Consider the following 16,961-nt stretch of genomic DNA (forward strand, 5'->3'; position numbering starts at 1 on the left):
TGGGACCAAGAAGGCGATAACGGTCGAAGAAATCACTACGCGTGCTCACCAAGGCTCCCTGGAAAAAAAGACGAGGCTTTCTAGTTCCGTAAGAAGTTCGCTGGGAAACCCCCCACCACCCCCAAGGCAGTTGCATCCTGCCCTCCAGCGTCGCTGTGAGCCAGCATCAACCTAACGGCAGGGAGCGGGTTTCCTAACAGAACCAGGAACACGGGGCCGGTGGTGCTGTCGGGTAAGCACGGGTGTGCCCGCTGCGGATCTGGCGGATCTGGCGGTTCAAACTCACCAGCCGGGAAAGAATACACGATCTGCTTCAGAGTCTCAGCCTCGCTCGGGAACCCTCTACAGGGCCACTGGGATTCCATGGCTATGGATTTGGGGTTTTCCTATTTTTGAGAGCAGAAAAAGGCTGCCGGTTCCACTACCCGACCCCATCACGGGTGAGACCACCCCAGCTTCCGAGATGGTCCCCCAGAGCTGAGGTGTGTCTCAGAATCCACGGTTGTAGCAGATTTAAGGGCGCAAAGAGGATGCTTGAAGCTTTGAGAAGAGATGGGTTTTTGATGGAGAGCCCCGGGAAAGCAGAGTCCTTAAAAGCCCTGTTATCTGCTTACTACTCATTAGCTTTGCAAATCCCTCGGTGGCCCTTTTCCTATTTTTATCCCATCTCAGCTGGAGGAGAATGCATTCCGCAGGCGCACGACCCGCTGTGTGGAAGAGGGCTCCCTCTCTTTCTTAATTTCAAGCTTCAGGGCTACGCTGACTGTTTTAATACAGCCTATAGATTGATGGCCCCGGGTCCTTTTCTCCGTTAACCCTGTCTTTGCAGAGTGTGTAAGTGCAGTGACCAGATCTGGCCTGGCTCTTTCCAGCAGAGGCTGCTGAGCGTGAGCACAGGAGTTAGGGAGCCACGGAGCCCTGCTGGTGCAGTGGTTAAGTACTCGGCTGCTAACAGCTAGGTCAGCGGTTCGAATTCACCAGCCGCTCTGCAGGAAGAAGGCAGTGGCCATCTGCAGCTGCGAAGATGGCAGAGGGCCTGGGAAACCCTATGGGGCAGTGCCGGTCGGTCTTACAGTCACGGTGAGTCGGAATTGACTAGACAACACAGCTTCCTCCTGGTGACGCCCACCATGCAGTGCCTACAGGGCAGTCTTGAGTGGCTGCATGCCCACGAGATGTCCGGTGGAACAGGACGTGCTGCCGGAGGTGGAAGGTGTGTGGGTAGCAGTCTGGTCGACCGTTTCTCTCTAAGCATCTTGCACAAACGGTGACTTAGCAGGGATCGTCCCCCGGCTGAGGGATTCACTTCCGTGTCTGGGCCTCAGCCCAAAGCTTTAGCAATTTCTCTCTCTCTGATACAAGTCCCATCTGCACCATCTTTAGCCTCATAACCTTCCAGTGAAGTAGATCCTTTAATAGCTGGCATTGTGTGTGTGTGTGTGTGTGTGTATGTGTGTGTGTGTACCCGCGCGCATGCATCATGGAGAGTGGAGAGTGGGACCTGCCTAAATCTCAAGCTACAGCAGATCCACTGGTTTTCCACCTCCATGTCCTTGAATAACCTCTGTCTGAATTCTGGGTTGGCCGTTCTCCCTGCCTCTTCCCGCTGCCGCTCTTGCAACTGCTGCCACCGGCACCGGGTTTGTTGCCTTTGGGAGCGATCCCACACTCCACAGTAAGATTTTTTCAAAGAATCCGGGCGAACATCGCGGCACTCGAGAGACGCACAAGATGAGAGGCCGGGTGCTGCTACCCACCAGCCGAGGCTCCACTGCTGCACGGTGAACTTGGGAGACACGGAGGAAAGGAGGCCCACAAGCCAGGCTCACAGGCATTGATTCTGACCCTCAAGACACGGGTGCCAGGTAACACAGGCCCCAGGGCCTGGGAGCACAACCACGGTGTCTGTAAGAGACATGAGGCGTGGGTGCTGTCTTCCAGTGGCTACTGGGCTGGCTACCTCCTGTTCTCTCACCGGAACTTCTGAACCCCACCATGACCATGCGGAGCCCTGGTGAAAGCACCCAGAAGCGAACTGACAGCTCAGTGGTTTGAACCCCCCCTCCACTCCATGGGAGACAGATGCGGCAGACAGCTTCAGTAAAGATGGACAGCCTTGGGACCCCACGGGGCAGTGCTAACCCGTCCTCTACAGACAGTATGATTGGAATCCACAGGGTGGGTTTGGGGAATTAAAATCTGATAGGACCACAGAAATCTATGTGGTTGGATGTCATCTAAATGGGCATTAGGGGCATCAAGTTTTTCCTGAAAAGAATCTATGTTGACGCCCACTCTACTTTCCTGGGTTGAAAACAGAGTTAAAACCCATCTGTGTAGGAACAAGGAGAGAAAGCCCCATCACTGCGAGAAAGACCCCCTAAAGATCCCCATAGCCTAAGCCTTGTGAAAGACACTCGGGAACGAGACGGCAGTGTGGCTGCGCCGTCGAGCAGGGCGGTTTTTATAGCCTGTGGGTTCTGCCTCAGTTCTTTAAGAGCTCACAGAATACGATTTCAGATGACAAAAATGATAATAACGTGGAGGTGATAAAGGACTGGTGCAGACCGGCAGGACGCATAGATGGACAGGCATGAAGAGGTACACGAGTCAGATTTGACTGGATGGCAGAGTTTGGAGAGCTCTTAGGCAGATTATCAGTGCAGGGAAATCTAAATATGTATGCATGCCTGCGCACGCGCGCACGCACACACACACATTTAAGACATAAGGAGCTCAGAAAGACTGCAAGACAGAACCTTGTCTCTTCCTCTCCTTGAAAAATTGGAAGGAGAACAACACTTCCATTTGCGAAGCATTAGCGTGGACATCATCTGATTTCATCCTGAAAGCCGGCCGGGGAGAGAGGGGCCAGTTTGCAGTTTGCACCAGGGCAGAGCTGAAGGTCACAGGCTCGGAACCAGCACCAGCTCCCTCTCCGGGTCGCCACTGTGTGGAAGGCTCAGTAAGAGCAGCAGAAACATATTTAGGAGAGAGAGAAAAACCCTAACTAACCAGCAGCTGCGATCTCCACCGGCACCGTCTGGGCGATAAAAATAAACACCGTGCAGGCTGGCCAGCGCACTCTCTGGGTCCGCGGGCAGCAGGCTGGACTCACCTTACAGACGGCTCTAGGCGGGTCAGTAGGCAGCTGGTGTGGGCTGAGGCCTAGTGGCCTTGCCCCTGGGTGAGGGCACTGCTCGGTCACTCAGCCCCAAAGCTACATGAGACCCTCCCAGACAGGGGCAGTCTCACCGGCTACAGGAAGTCTCTCTCTTCCCCAGAGGGGAAACCAAGGGAGGAGAAGACAGTCCCGGAGCACACACTGGGAGGAAGGCTGGGTGCTGGGGTCTGGCCAGGTTGGGAGGCCACAGCATGTGGTGGTCCGCAGCTTGGGCTCTGGGGTCACAGACAAGGTGGCCCACATTCCCCAAAGGTAAGGCAGGGAGAGAGGAACCCCAGTCCCTGACAGCACAGCCCCCCTGCTCGCAGGACCCTTCATGCTGCCCATGATGGAGACCTGGAAGGACCAGTGACCCTGCCAAGGTCAGTCCTCCCAAGGCCCATGCTGGCCAGAGAGCCCAGGGTGTCTGTAGCTTGGGGGCTGGCTGGGCCTCCCCCAGGGAGCACCTCAGGTCAGACGGAGAGGGAGCTGGCTACCGGCAGCAGCTGAGCGATGGCCTTTCCCTTCCCTCCTCCCCTTACCCCACCCCCCTGCCGGTGCAGCAGCTTCAACTGCAGCAAACTCCTCTGGGCCAGAGGCTGCGGCAGGGAAAAAACCCTTACACACAGCGTGGAGGAGGGAGCTGGAAGCCACCTCCACCATTTGGTGTGTGTGAGTGGGAGCGGGGAGGACATCCCCATGACCTTGACACACTGAGTCCCTCACTCGGGGCCTGCAGCCATGCTGGGTGGGGACAGAGCGGTCTGCCAGGCCTCACCCACTGCCCTGCCCTTTCCAGCCCTAGAGGGCAGGGGGGGATAGGGGGGGATGTCAAGGCTGCGCCCTGGGTCGGTCATCAGGAGTCTTTCTGCAGGAGCAGGCGGGGCTGCACACACACACACACCTGCAGTGGGGAGGAGCAGGGAACTGGGGGTGGGGGGGGTCCAAGCTGGGAGCAGAAGAAAGACCTGGGCCCTTGCCCTCTGCTAATGGTCAGGCTGCCGTGCATCAGACACTGCCTGGCCTCGGAGGGCACAGGGCTCACGCTGCCTGCACAGCTCCTGCCCGCCCGCCGGGTGGGCTCCAGACCAGGGAGCAAAGCATCGATTGGTGTTGGGCCATCAGAGTGGCACCAGGCCACCTCCCCAGAATGCTTGTCCACTGTGTGTCCTTCTGGTCCCCAAGTCCAAGAAGCCCAAGAAGCACCCCGATTCCGGAGGCCTCTGGGCCGTGGGCATGAGCTTTGGACTAGGAGGCCAGACCGCAGGCCACTTGTTGGCCTCTGGCTGTCTCAGCCAACTGGCGGTGGGCTGAACTGGGCCCTAACCCCACCAGTCGAGCTGCCCAGAGACCTGCCCTGTGGCCTCCCCTTGCCTCGGGGCTGAAGGCTCAGAGCCCATCTGGATGAAAAGCACACTGGTCAGGGGACTGGAAGCAACGGGAGTCTCGCTCACCCTCAAAACCCAGGCCCCTGCCAAGGCAGGGCCAGACAGAAGGTAGGCTTAAACCAGAGCTCAGGCCTCTGTCCCTCTGGCCCCAGGCAGTGGCGCCCAGGAGCCCCCTCACCCCCACCCCCACCCCTGTCGTCTCTCTCCTGGGCCAACCAACCTGCCAGGCCTCCGCCTGCCTTCCTGCCTTGTTTTCCTCTCGGCAAAGTCCAAGAGTACTTTTGCTAAGACAACAGGCCTGTAGGGCCCTCCTTTGTCTGACGCTGGTGGGGGGGCTTATACACAGCACGGATACCTGCTTTCCTTTCCCCAGACAGGCAGCAGGACTCTGGACAGTGTGCCGCCAGTGGAAAGCTCCGGGCTCCACTCTGCATGTGACCTGTTCACCTCACCCAGGGGAGAGAGAGCAGCCCTGGGTACAGGCAGAGACAGGTCTCCTGACTCGAGGGCAGCGCCCCTCCTTCAGCATCCACCCAGCACATTCCCTGGGGGTGGGGGGCAGCTTAGGGAGCCCACGCCTGGTGGGAGAGCAGCCTGAAGAAGCCTAAGACAGTGTCACGCTGTGGCCGGCTGTGTGGGTACTCGGACGCAGACCTGTCAGGAAGGTCAGCAAAGGTCTCCCAACAGAGTGACAACTGAGCTGCTAAAGAGGGGATGGAAGGAGGGGAGAGGGCCAGGAGGAGAAGGCAGCATATGCAGAGAACAAGACACTGAGAAGCAGCGGCTGGGCCCAGGCAGCCACACAGAGCACAGCCCCCTCTCCTCAACCCACCCCCAGCCCTTCCAGGTCCATCTCCTCCCTGAGCCCTCCCTCAGGGCAACACGAAAGCTGATTCAGACCTACTGCCATCTAGAGGCCCAACAAGACAAGAGTGGGACTACCCCCTGGGGCTTCTGAAGCTGTAAATCTTTATGGAGTTAGAAAACTTCTGCTGTTGGCAGAACATCTGTGATTCGTGCCCAACACTGAGTTTGCCAGGTAGGTGCTCTGGCCAATAGCAATGTCACAATAAACAGAGGAAAGGCTGGGGTTGTCAAGAGCTTCATTCGACTTGGATCCACAAGGAGCGCCCAAGGAAGCAAGCGTCATGAAATCAAACAACGTATTGCCCTGGGCAAATCTGCTGCCCAAGGGCTGCAGAGCGAGCATGTCACTTGGAGGAGGAAGGTGCCCCTGACACAAGCCATAGTATCAGTCAACGTCCTCACGCGCATGCACACACTGCCCAGAGAAGCGATGCCTTCGACTCATGCTGTTGGCAAAGAACACCGTACCACGGGCTGCGGAAAAGTGAACGAGCGGGTCTCGGAAGGACACCCTTAGAAGTGAGGATGGAGGGACTTCGTATCAAGCACTTTGGACGTGTTATCAGGAGCCAGTCCCTGAGGAAGGACATCCTGCATGGTAGTGGGAGAGAGACAGCAAAAGGAGGAAGAACTCCGACGAGAGGGACTGATCGCCATGGCTCAACCTGAACCCCTGCTGAGGATGAGGCAGGACCGGGCAGGTCCGTTCCATGGAGCTGCTATGCGTCAGCATGACCTTGACGGCACCCAACAACAGTTGCTCTCCATCTCAAGTTCACATCATTCAACGGTACCCACCTGAGGGCTTAGCTGGTGGGCACCTGGGTTCAACACAGCCTCAGAAGTGGGCACAGAGCTGGCCCTGGCAGGGTACCACACGCAAGCAGAGGAGCCTGGCTGACCCTCCATGGCAGCCTGGCAGGGTCCTGCCCCCCCCCTCACACACCTTCCGCATCCACCGTCTCCTTCATAATGATCTCCACCCTCTCCACGTGGTGCCGGCTCCAGAGGTGGTCAAAGGCCTTGCGGTTCTGGTCTCGGAATGGCAGGATCTGGGCCACGGCCTACCGAGGGAGAAGACTGGTTGAGCTCCGGGCACTGTCCAGGATGAAGACGGCCTCCACGCTCCGCTCTCACTCCTCCTGGCTTGGAGGAAAAGCCGCTCCCTAGAGCAGGCCATCCTGGGCATCAGGGATTCACAGCCCAGGAGAGTCTCCCCAAAGCCTCAACTAACTCCAGAGGGTCATCAGCCTTTTATTTGACCAAGAAAGAAAAATATTTTAACGTTTTCTCTCTTCTATTACTAGCAGCTTTTCATAAATTTAATACCAACTGTGTAGCAAGAAAGCCTCTCGATTGAATACATCCCGTACTTTTCACTGCGGGGACCTGGGCGGACACTGGCTGGTCTGCGGACCACCATTTGAGAACCAGTGCCCTGGGCAACTCCAGGGAGAGCCAGGTGACAAAAACGCCTCTGTGCTAGAGAATAAGGAGGCCTGGCAGCACTGCTGGGTAAGGATTGGACTGCTAACTGCAAGGTCAGCAGTTCAAATCCTCTAGCTGCTCAGTGGGAGCAAAATGAGGCTGTCTGTTCCTTTAAGGGTTTACAATTTTGGGAACCCTATCTAGGGTCGCTATGAGTGGTCAGTGCCAGTGGGTCTGGGTCCCAGAGTGGTGCCAGGGTCCCATGTGGTGCTCATCCACCTCATATGCTTCCCCAGCCCCGGCTTCTGGGAGCGACGGTCCACCAGCATCACCTAACAGGAAGGCAAGTGTGGTCACTGCAGAGTGCCAGACCGAATGGCCAGGAGCTTGGCGAGCACCAATGAGAGCCCGGCCTGGTGGCTGCTGGCCCAGGGCTGATTCCAGATCAACACAGAGGCCACCACCCTGCTGCCCCAACCCCCAGCAGCCTGCTCAGGACCAGAGAACACAGGGGCCAGGCACTCCCTGCTGGGGTGGCAGAGCAGATGCCGTGGAGGGCTCTGAGGACACGGTCAGCGTGAGCTGGCTGGCTCACAGGCATGGCCTGTGATGGGCAGCCCCAGGCTCCTGCTACTCAGCCGGGCTGAGAAGCTTCGTCTTGGGACCCCTTCCCTCCATTCAGCGTTGAGCTTATCACCAGCCTCCTGGCTACAAACAGGCCTCAGGACGAGCAAAAACAAAAATGGAAAGGGGAACACAGGTGGGTGGGAAATGAGAAGGTTCCTCCTCACCCTCCCCCGACACCCAACAGGAAGCTGATGCGCACAGCTACATGCAGAGGCCACACCTCCGGAGAGGGGGCAGGGTGGCCCTGCTTGATCAGAGCCCAGGCCCTGGTGGGAACCTAGATGGGGCAGGGAGACACAAAAGGACACAGCCCCCATATGCAAGGCCAGACAGGTGGGCAAGGACCAAGTCCCCTGTCCTTGGATGGCCGTGGGGGGCTCAGGCCTCACCATCCTTCAGGACTGTTGATGGGTATGCCTGCCACCAGCTCACCCCACCCCTGATAGGCCCGGCTAAAGCTCACCTGTTTGCCAAGGTAGTGGTCCACCCGATACATCTCCTCCTCCTGGAAAAAGCTCCCGAGTTCTGTGGCCAGCTGCTGGGCTGAACCGTGGTCATGGCCAAAGGGCTTCTCCAGGACAACCCGCAGCCAGGCGCCCGGGCTGGGGCGGCCGCTGCTGTTGATGTGGCGGGCGATGTCTGCGTAGGCGAAGGGCGGCACGGAGAAGTAGAAGATCCTGCCAGCCTCCCGGAGTCCCTCCTGCTGGACATGGGCCTCGATGTCCCTGTTCAGGGCCTGGTAGTCCTCGGCCGTCTTCAGCTGGCGGTACTGGCTCAGCTGCAAGAACTGCTCCTTGAGCTCAGTGCAGTGACTGGCGGCCATGCCCTGGGGGCAGGAGAGGGTCTCCAGGGTCTTGTCGATGAGCTGCTGGCCCTGCGTGGGGGCCATCAGGGCAGCCCCGTGGAAGCTGAAACGGTAACCGTTGCCCGCCTCATCCAGGTAGAGCTGGAACAGGCCCTGCCACAAGTACTTCCGGGCCAGGTCCCCGGTTGCTCCCAGCAGGACTATAGAGACATGTCCCTGGAGCTCCCCGGCTTGCAGGCAGCCCAGAAGGGCCGCGCAGGTTGCCACTGTGAGTATCTTCCAGAAGCCTGGGTGCCTGGGGCGCACGGGAGAGACAGACAAGGAACAAGGAAGGATGAGATGACAAGAAGGAAGGACACGGCTCTCGGGTCACCAACATTTCCTGCTTGGCAAGACACGGCCACGTGTCTTTTAGGAAGGTGTTATCACCCCACAACATCCCCTCCGTCCTCAGCAGCTTGGCCACCAACCATGCCAGGAAGACGAGGGGTCGTAGGGAGCCTGCCTGCACACAGGGACGGGACCAGCAAAGTCCCCTGGTGGAGACGGGGCCTTGGGCAGCCAGGAGACAGACCGGCAGGCTGGGCTTGGAGCTGTCCACTTTCCTACCATAGCCAACTCCACACAGGAGCAGAGGTAGGCTGGGCCATCGGGGCAGCCCCAGTCGGGGACAGGGAGCTGGCTCTCCGCTGACTGCCTGGACTGGGAACACATGAACAACCCCTCCCGCTTCTCTCTGTGGTTCCCCAAACGAGGAAGGAGAATTGCTTATAGCAGAGTGATTAAAAATACAGACCCTGCAGCTAACTGCTTGCAGAAGTTACTTAACCTCTGTCCTTGGTTCCTCATCTGAAATGGGGATGACGGTGGTACTCAGGCCACAGGGGAATGTTAATACTAATAGGGATGATCACCTTAGGACACTGTCTACTACCGTGTAAATGGGGGCTGCCATTGGGGAATCTTCATCAGAGCAGCAAACGCCGTGCCAAACACCGAGCGCTGGCCTGTGCCCAGCATTGAACGGGCCTGTGCCCATCATCCAGACAAATGTCCCGTAAAGAACCATATGGCTGGACACTATTACGGCGTCCCTTGTACAGATGGGAAGACTGAGACTCGGCGAGGAGTGAGTCGGGAAGCCGAGCCTGGCACCAGGCTCACTGGCTCCTGAGCCGAGTGACAGCAGTTGGTGCCCTGGCCTCTGCAGGGTAAGGCTGGTATCTTGGCTGATTGCTGACTTGGTTGGAGACAGCTGACAGGCATGAAAGGCGAGTCCTAGGGCCTGTCACACCTGTACCGCAGGGTGTTTTTCTGGCCTTAAATTCTGAGCAAGGTTGTATGGCTTAACGGGCTGAACTCTCATGACACACAGCTCCCAGCTCATTCTCCAGTTTCCCCCAACGGCTGATGTACTGGGGGAGGATTGGAAGGGATTTCAGGGAAAGTAACCCTAGCTAGTAGCGCTGACCATCTGGCCTAGATGAGAAATGGGGCCAGCCTGGGGCGGTTGGGGGAGCAGGGTGACAAAGAACGAAGATGACTGATTTAGCGCTTACTATGCACCAGGCCACGCAGCTCTGGTGGCGCTGCTGGGTAATCACTGGGCTGCTAACTGCGAGGTCAGCAGTTCACAACTACCAGCTGCTCCACAGGAGAGGCTATCTACTCCCACAAAGAGTGACAGTCTCAGAAATCCACAGGGGCAGTTCAACCCTGTCCTACAGGGTCACCATGACTCAGAATCAACTCATTGGCAGTGGGTTTGTGCCAGGCAGGAATAGTGGGTTATAAGTTGGGCCGTGAGCCACAAAGTCAGCAGTTTGACTCCATCAATTGCTCCCTGGAAAAGGATGGGGCTTTCTACTCCCATAAAGACTTGAAGGTTGAAAACTGAGGGTCACTATGAGTCGGAATCAACTCGATGGTAGTGAGTTTGAGATTTTTGTTTGTTTAGCTGTGCCAGCCATCTGAGTTTTGGTGGCGATGCGGGATACTATGGTGCTGCTAACCTCAAGGTTAGCAGTTCAAATCCACCAGCTGCTCCAAAGAAGAAAAATGAGGCTATCTACTCACATTATGACTCCCAGCCTCAGAAACCTTCTACAGGAACAGTTCTCAACCTGTGGGTCACGACCCCTTTGGGGGTCGAACAACCCTTTCACAGGGGTTGCCCGATTCATCACAGCAAAATGACAGTTATGAAGTAGCAACAAAAATAATGTTATGGTTGGGGGTCACCACCACATGAGGAACTGTATGAAAGGGTCGTGGCATCAGGAAGGTTGAGAACCACTGCTCTACAGGGTTGCAGGGAGTCGGAACTGAGTCAATGGCAGTAGGTTTGGGGGTGGGGGGGTGGGACAGGCACTGTTGCCGTGAAATCAATGCTGACCAGGCAACCCCAAATGTGACGCCATATACACTCCATAGGGTTTTCTTAGCAGTCGTCTTCCCGGAGTGGATCCCCAAGCCTTGCTTCCACAGTGTCCCTGGGTGGCTCCAACAGGCAACCTTTAGGTTAATAGTCAAGTGCAAACTATTTTGTGCTACTCAGGGACCCCTCTCAGGTGGACGTCTAGCAAGATTGCAACAATCTCATGACGCTGTCCCACTATGTCACTGACACCCACGGCCACGAAGTCGGTCCCGATGTGTGTTGCCCCCACTGGTGCAGAGTAGGACCAGGCTCTGTTGGATTTCCAAGACTGAGGATGTTCAGAAACAGATTGCCAGGGCACCTTCCGGGGCACCTCTAAGGATTTTCAAACTCCCAACCTTTGGACTAGTCAGCGCTTAACTGTTGGTGCCACCCAGGGTTCCAGAGGAAGAGAAATTGGTTTACAAGCGGAAAGTATCTTAGAAAACACCCTGGCATCTAGCACTGCAGAAACTGTCAGCTCACCTTCTCAGTCAACCCTTCTCCCAGGGGGGTCAGCTCTGCCCCTGGACGCAGGCATCAGACCCCTCTTCCCGTTTCCAGCCTGAGGACACTGCAGTGTCTGCCTGGTGGCTGCAGGACACCAAACATCTGCTCACTGAGACTTCCCCTCAATGGGAGCTTCAGCTTCCGAAGAAGCAGCCAGGGACGTGACCATCTGAGGGGCTCGCCCACCTTCCTCTTCCACAGTCCCTCCATCTGCACTCACCCCCAGATCCACAGAGGGCCACAGGGCCACCCTCCTCTCCTGCTTTCCAACCCCTGTCCCCGGCTCTCAGAGCAGTCCTTCCCCATCTGGCCCTCGCCCCTGTCTGGAGGGAAGGAAACACTGCAAGGTCGGGGGAGGGAGGCGGGGAGAAACCCAAAGCCCAGAGAACAGCCTGGTGAAGGCGCAGCCGCCAGCTGGCAGCTCCTGAGTTGTCCTGAGTGCCAGGGCTCCAGGACGTGCCTGGTACAAGGGGAGGAGCCCAAGAACCTCAGAATGCCTGGGCAGGAAGGGGCGGGGGGGCCCCAACCCCCTCAGAAGACTGCAGCTAAACTTGATGCCTGACCCCACGGGCCCTGCTCTGACTGGGCTTGCTACGGTCCCGCCTGCCCAGCTTTGCACTGGGCCCCCAGTTCTCAGGCCCACTTCCGTCTCCAAGTACAAACTAGAGGTTACCGGGCATTTCGACATGAGTGTTTGCTGTGTGGTTGCTAAACAGCCGGGGAACGACTCTCTCCCAAGCTGGAGTGGGTGGTATATATACGTGTGTTCAAAATGGATCTTTTTTTATTACCACAGGGTGTTTTTTTTTCCATCTTAATGTGTGTCTCAATCCTTAATGTGCCTTCCAAACTCCCAGAGATCTTTTTTTAAATGTAGATTCTGATTTAGAAGGTCCGGGAAGGGGCCAGGGACATCAGGCAGTGGCATCAAGGGGGAGAAGTCAAGCAGAGGAGGGGTCCAGTGCATGCACGCCCTCCACCCCTTCTCTCCACAGGGACCTGAGGCAGGTTTGGCAGGGCTGGGAGAGATCAAGGGAAGGGCTTTCAAAGGAGCCTGGATTTACAGTCTCTCACCCCCAGCAAAAGCGGGTGGGTAGCTAACTGTACACCGGCCGGTAGTAACAGCTGATGTCAACCAAGTCCCTTGCTTAGATGCTCGGCCCCCATCCTTCCTCACAACAGTCCTGTGGCGACTCTCACTTTACAGACCAGCAAACAGGGAGGTGAGATAACAGACTGGCACATCACAAACGCCATGTTCCGGGTCACGAGGCTGCACAGCTTCCCTGGCCCCGAGCAGGTGCAGGGAGTTTGGGCCAGAGCTATGTTAGAGGTCACTCCCTACCTGCAGGTTCTAGGGAGCGACCTTAGCTGCTGCCTTAATGAAGGCAGCTAGGCTATTTGGGTCCACGTCTCTGCATCTACAACGCTGGGTTAATACCACCAGCCTCAACGGGAGGCTGTGAAGATGAAATGAGATGATACATGTGGCCCACCCTTATACAGGTGCTAATTAAGTTAATTAAATTAGTTAAATACAAAGTGTCTCCTGGCCCCCAAGGGGGCACGGGGCCTTAGTGCAGCTCTCTCATCTCCTAGGGCTGCAGCAGGGATGACGAACAAGTCCTTCCCGACAAACACGCGCACACACGCACATGCACGCACACACCTGCATTCTCGGTCCAAACCTTCCTCCCTCCTGCCTCCAGAGAAACCGCTATGCTGCAGAAAAGCCCCGCTCCATGGCTCTCTGTCACCCTCCCAGAAGCAGCTCATCAGGCTTTGCTTCCATGGCATTCATTGCCCGGCGAGTTCCAAGCACCAACCTTTCGGTTGGCAGCTAGGAAAGAACTCTTTGGAAGTCGAGTAGCTGCACTGAGAAGGTGAGCCTAGGAGCCCTGGGCAGGCGCTGAAGCCACTGTGGGGCCAGAAGCACAGGGCATCTGATTGGGCACTGGATTCGGGGGCTTCCTGTCCAGGCCCTGATGTTGAACAAATGACTGTAAGGGACTGGGCCTCAGTTTCCTCCCCTGAAATGAAGGAATGGGGCGAAACGTGTCTATGGCATTTTCTTAACCCAGGAAACGAAACCAATGGCCGTCAAGCCGATTCAGACTCACAGTGAACCCCCTTGTGCAGATGAGAACCGGGCTTCACAGACTGGGAGAGGCTGTGACCGCCTGGAAGTAGATCACCTGGCCTTTCTTCCTGGGCGCCTATAGATGGATTGGAACCACCAACCTTTCCATGAATAACTGGGTGCTTAACCACTGATGCCACCCAGGCACTCCTAAGCCCTGTTCCCCAAGGAAAGGGATTAGGTGCCAGTGAGTGGATTCGAACTCACAGCAACCACATGTGACAGAGTGGAGCTGCCCTACAGGGTTTGCTGGACTGTCCTCTTGACAAAAGCAGATCCTGGGTCTTTGTCCTGCAGAGGACCCGAGGGGGTTCCAGCCACCAGCCTTCTCCTTAGCAACCAAACACTGAACTGTTTGTACCCCCAGGGCAGGGGTGGCAAGCTCTCGTCTTGGTGCTTTGGACAGGTTGTCAGGAGAGACCGGGCCCTGCAGAAGGACATCGTGCTTGGTCAAGTAGAGGGGCAGTGAACAAAAGGAGGCCCTGGGCAAGATGGGTTGACTGGGCAAGTGTGGCCAGTTGGCCTGGGCAAGTTGATGGGCCCTGGGCAAGTGTGGCTGCCACAACGGGCTCTGCCCTAAGAACGATTGTGAGACCATTGCAGGACCGACCGGGCAGTGTCTCGCTTTGCTGGGCACAGGTCACTCTTGAGTCCGAACCAACTGGATAGCACCTAACAACCACCACCAGCACACCAGGGCCACCTCTGGACTAGGAGTCCCCTGGGGCTTGCTTAGGGCCAGGGGAGTGCTTGCAGCCGAGCCCCTGCAGCAGGGAAGGAGGAGAGAGCTCCAAAGTACAGAGTGGTGAGCAGACACGCGGATGGCAGGTGTCCTTCAGACATGGAGAGACAAGGCGGTAAAGGCACACCTTCCCATGCGGAGGAAGAGAGTGCCTTCACGACAAGTCTCAGGCCCGAGTTGCCCGGACCCCCCCACACGAAGCAAGCACGGGGCTGTGTGCGTGCGTGGAGGGTCACCCTCCAGGGGGGTATAGAAGTAGGTTTCCTAACAGGCTCCCTTGGCTACAGTCATGTGTCATGGCCCCCCTTCGCTGCCCCAACTGTGCATCTCAGAGGCTCCTACCAGGCAACACACAGACTCACCTTCTAGGGCCCTGCTCAGCTTGCATTGCCAAAGGTGTGAGTACTAGCTTGGCCTGCCGAAGGGTCTGGATGGAACCCAGGGCTCCGGTCTTTGTTTTCGTCCCGGCGAGAGGGGCAGCTAACAGTTGTCCCTGGTCAGCCCACGCAGCCCAGCCTGGACGGGAGTCCCCGTAGCAGAGCGGGTTCTGGTCACCCACAGCCTTCGGCTCAAAGCCTCTCTTCCAGGCTGGGGGTGGCGGGTCGCGGCAGAAAGGAGTTGGGCAAAGGTCAGTGCTGCTGCCCCGTCCCTTTCCCAACTCCACCTCACACCTTTGGCTTCTTCCCAGGGCAGGAGGGCAAATGGAAATTTCCCTATCATCACAGCCCACGGAGTCTGGAAATTTAGAAAGAATCCGTGGGCAGAAGACAAAAGTTCATCTTAACTAATGCACAAGATGTGCCCAGGTTTGGATTCAGAAGCTAGCTCAAGTCTTTCCCAGGACTCTCTGCTTCTAGACCTGGCCCATCCTTCCGTGCCAAAGCCCGAGTGCAGACACCAGTCGGTCAGTTCCGATCCGCCCTCGGATCGCTCGAGGCAGGAACAGGGGCTGGAGTACGGAGGCCAAGCTGTGCTGCACTTAAACCTATGGTTGTCAAGGCCACTCCAACCCAGCCAGAGCCAAACTACTGGGGGGAAAGGGGGTTTATCCAAAGCTATAATCTTGACTGTCACTTCTCTCTCTCCCACAGCTCGGCGGCTGATTCAAACTGCCGATCTCTCGGTTAAGCTGCCAAATGCTTAACCACTGTGCCAGCAGGGCTCCTCCCTGTTGCCCGGATTCCTCCCTGGTCTCAGAGGATCCTCGTTTCCATCACTTCCCTTGGGTCACTATAAGTGGTGGTGTGCTGGAGTCAGCTGGTCTCTACAAAGCCCGTTATCAACAGTCATTATTAAGAGTAATTACATAAAGTTACAATTCCATAAAGTCGATGAAAAACAAAGGCAATAATCAATGCTCAAACCCACCACTGCCTCGTCACGTCACTAGGTTTGACTAGGATCAGTGCTCTGGCCATGATGGATGGCTGTTCTATGGTGATGTTATCCTTGGGCGCTGTGCTTGAATGCTGGTCAGAAAGCCAAGCCAAACTCATTGCTATCCAGTCAACGCTGACCCATAGCGAGCCTGAAGGACAGGGCAGAACTGCCCCTGTGAGTTTCTGAGACTGCACTCTTAAAGAGAAGTAGAAAGTCTCATCTTTCTCCCGAGGCACGGCTGGAGGGTTCAAATCGCCGAACTTGTGGTTAGCAGTCTAACGTGTAACCACTACGCCGCCAGGGCTCCTCAAATACTGGTCAGGGGGGACTCCTTACACCACAGAAATCGACCAGTCCTATAAAACAGAGGTCCCCAAACAGCCCTGGCCCCGGCAAAGTCAATTAATCCATATTTATTGGCACATCACTGTTTATAGTCCCAGATCTTTACCTCCAGTCTGATTTCTCCTCCTGCACTCGACTTGCACCACCAACTGCCTCTTTGTTGGAATCACGTGGCCGTCTGCACGACTCACCGGCTGATCTTCCAACCTGCTCCAAACGGGGGTCCCCATCCTCAGTGTTTAGGGCACACCCCTTGGAAATCCTATAGATTCTATCTTCAAAATGTACCCACATTATAAACGTTCCTGGCCACCTTCCAACACTCTACCCAGGTCCTCAAAACCCAAACCATCACCCTCACCTCAATTCCCACTCACAGTGCCTCTGTAGGGCAGGGTAGAATGGTTCCCTACGAGACGCCACGGCCACATCCCTCCCCTGCACAGAGCTGCTGGCTTTAAACCACCGGTAATTCAGTCCTCTGGTGAGCACTTAACCAGGGTGCCACCAGGCCCCTTCCACGCCCGCCCTAGCCACCGTCATCTCGGTCTGCATTACTGCTAGAAGCACCAACCTTTGCTCCTTCTGCTGCTAAGCCTCAGCTCAGCTCAGGCCCTGCCACTCCTATTCTGACACCTTTGGGGTGCACGTAGTCTGCCGGCCACCATCTCTTCGTTGTCCTCCTCTACTCCTCTGGCCTCTCCAGGCTCCACCGCCCTGCCCCCTGCCTCAGGGCCTTTGTACCTGCGCCCTCCGCCTGGCCCACTCTCCCCTCGTCAACGTGGTTCACAGCCTCACGGTATCAATGCTTGCTTCAAGTGTCACCGTCCCACGAGGGTTCTCAGCCCGCTGCGGGAAGCCATAAGCCACGCTCGCCGCCTCATGCTCTCCACCCTCCTCCCTGCTTTACTTCTCTCTGGTGGCGAGGTGACACGTGGGGCTGCTGCCTGCAAAGTCTGGAATTCAAAACCACAAGCCGCTCCTTGGGGGAAATTTGAGACTTTCTCCTTCCATAAAGAGTGACCTCTCTAGTTCCTAAATGCTTCCTCCGTCCCCAACTATCATGATCCGAATTCTACCTTGCAAGTCTGGCTAGACCAGAGGATGTACACTGGTACATATAGGAACTGGAAACACAGGGAATCCA

General features: G+C 56.7%; 1 protein-coding gene across 2 annotated transcripts in view; it reads right to left on the reverse strand.

Annotated features, from left to right (window-relative positions):
• H6PD (hexose-6-phosphate dehydrogenase/glucose 1-dehydrogenase) overlaps positions 1-16,961 on the reverse strand; it is a 35,345-nt gene that overhangs the window by 12,532 nt on the left and 5,852 nt on the right. Inside the window, exons 1-3 of one of the 2 annotated variants that reach the window (XM_004705444.2) lie at positions 14,452-14,630; positions 7,937-8,573; positions 6,365-6,482 (exon numbers count right to left, since the gene is read on the reverse strand). In XM_004705444.2, the coding sequence (XP_004705501.1) occupies positions 6,365-6,482; positions 7,937-8,573; positions 14,452-14,477 (781 nt within the window). In that variant the 5' untranslated portion in view covers positions 14,478-14,630. Of the gene's footprint in view, positions 1-6,364; positions 6,483-7,936; positions 8,574-14,451; positions 14,631-16,961 lie in introns of those variants that run through there. The other variant, XM_045299108.1, reaches the window with a different exon arrangement.

Source organism: Echinops telfairi, unplaced genomic scaffold (genome assembly GCF_000313985.2).
Source record: "Echinops telfairi isolate 266 unplaced genomic scaffold, ASM31398v2 ScPeMD7_7457;HRSCAF=8495, whole genome shotgun sequence".
NCBI lineage: Eukaryota > Metazoa > Chordata > Mammalia > Afrosoricida > Tenrecidae > Echinops > Echinops telfairi.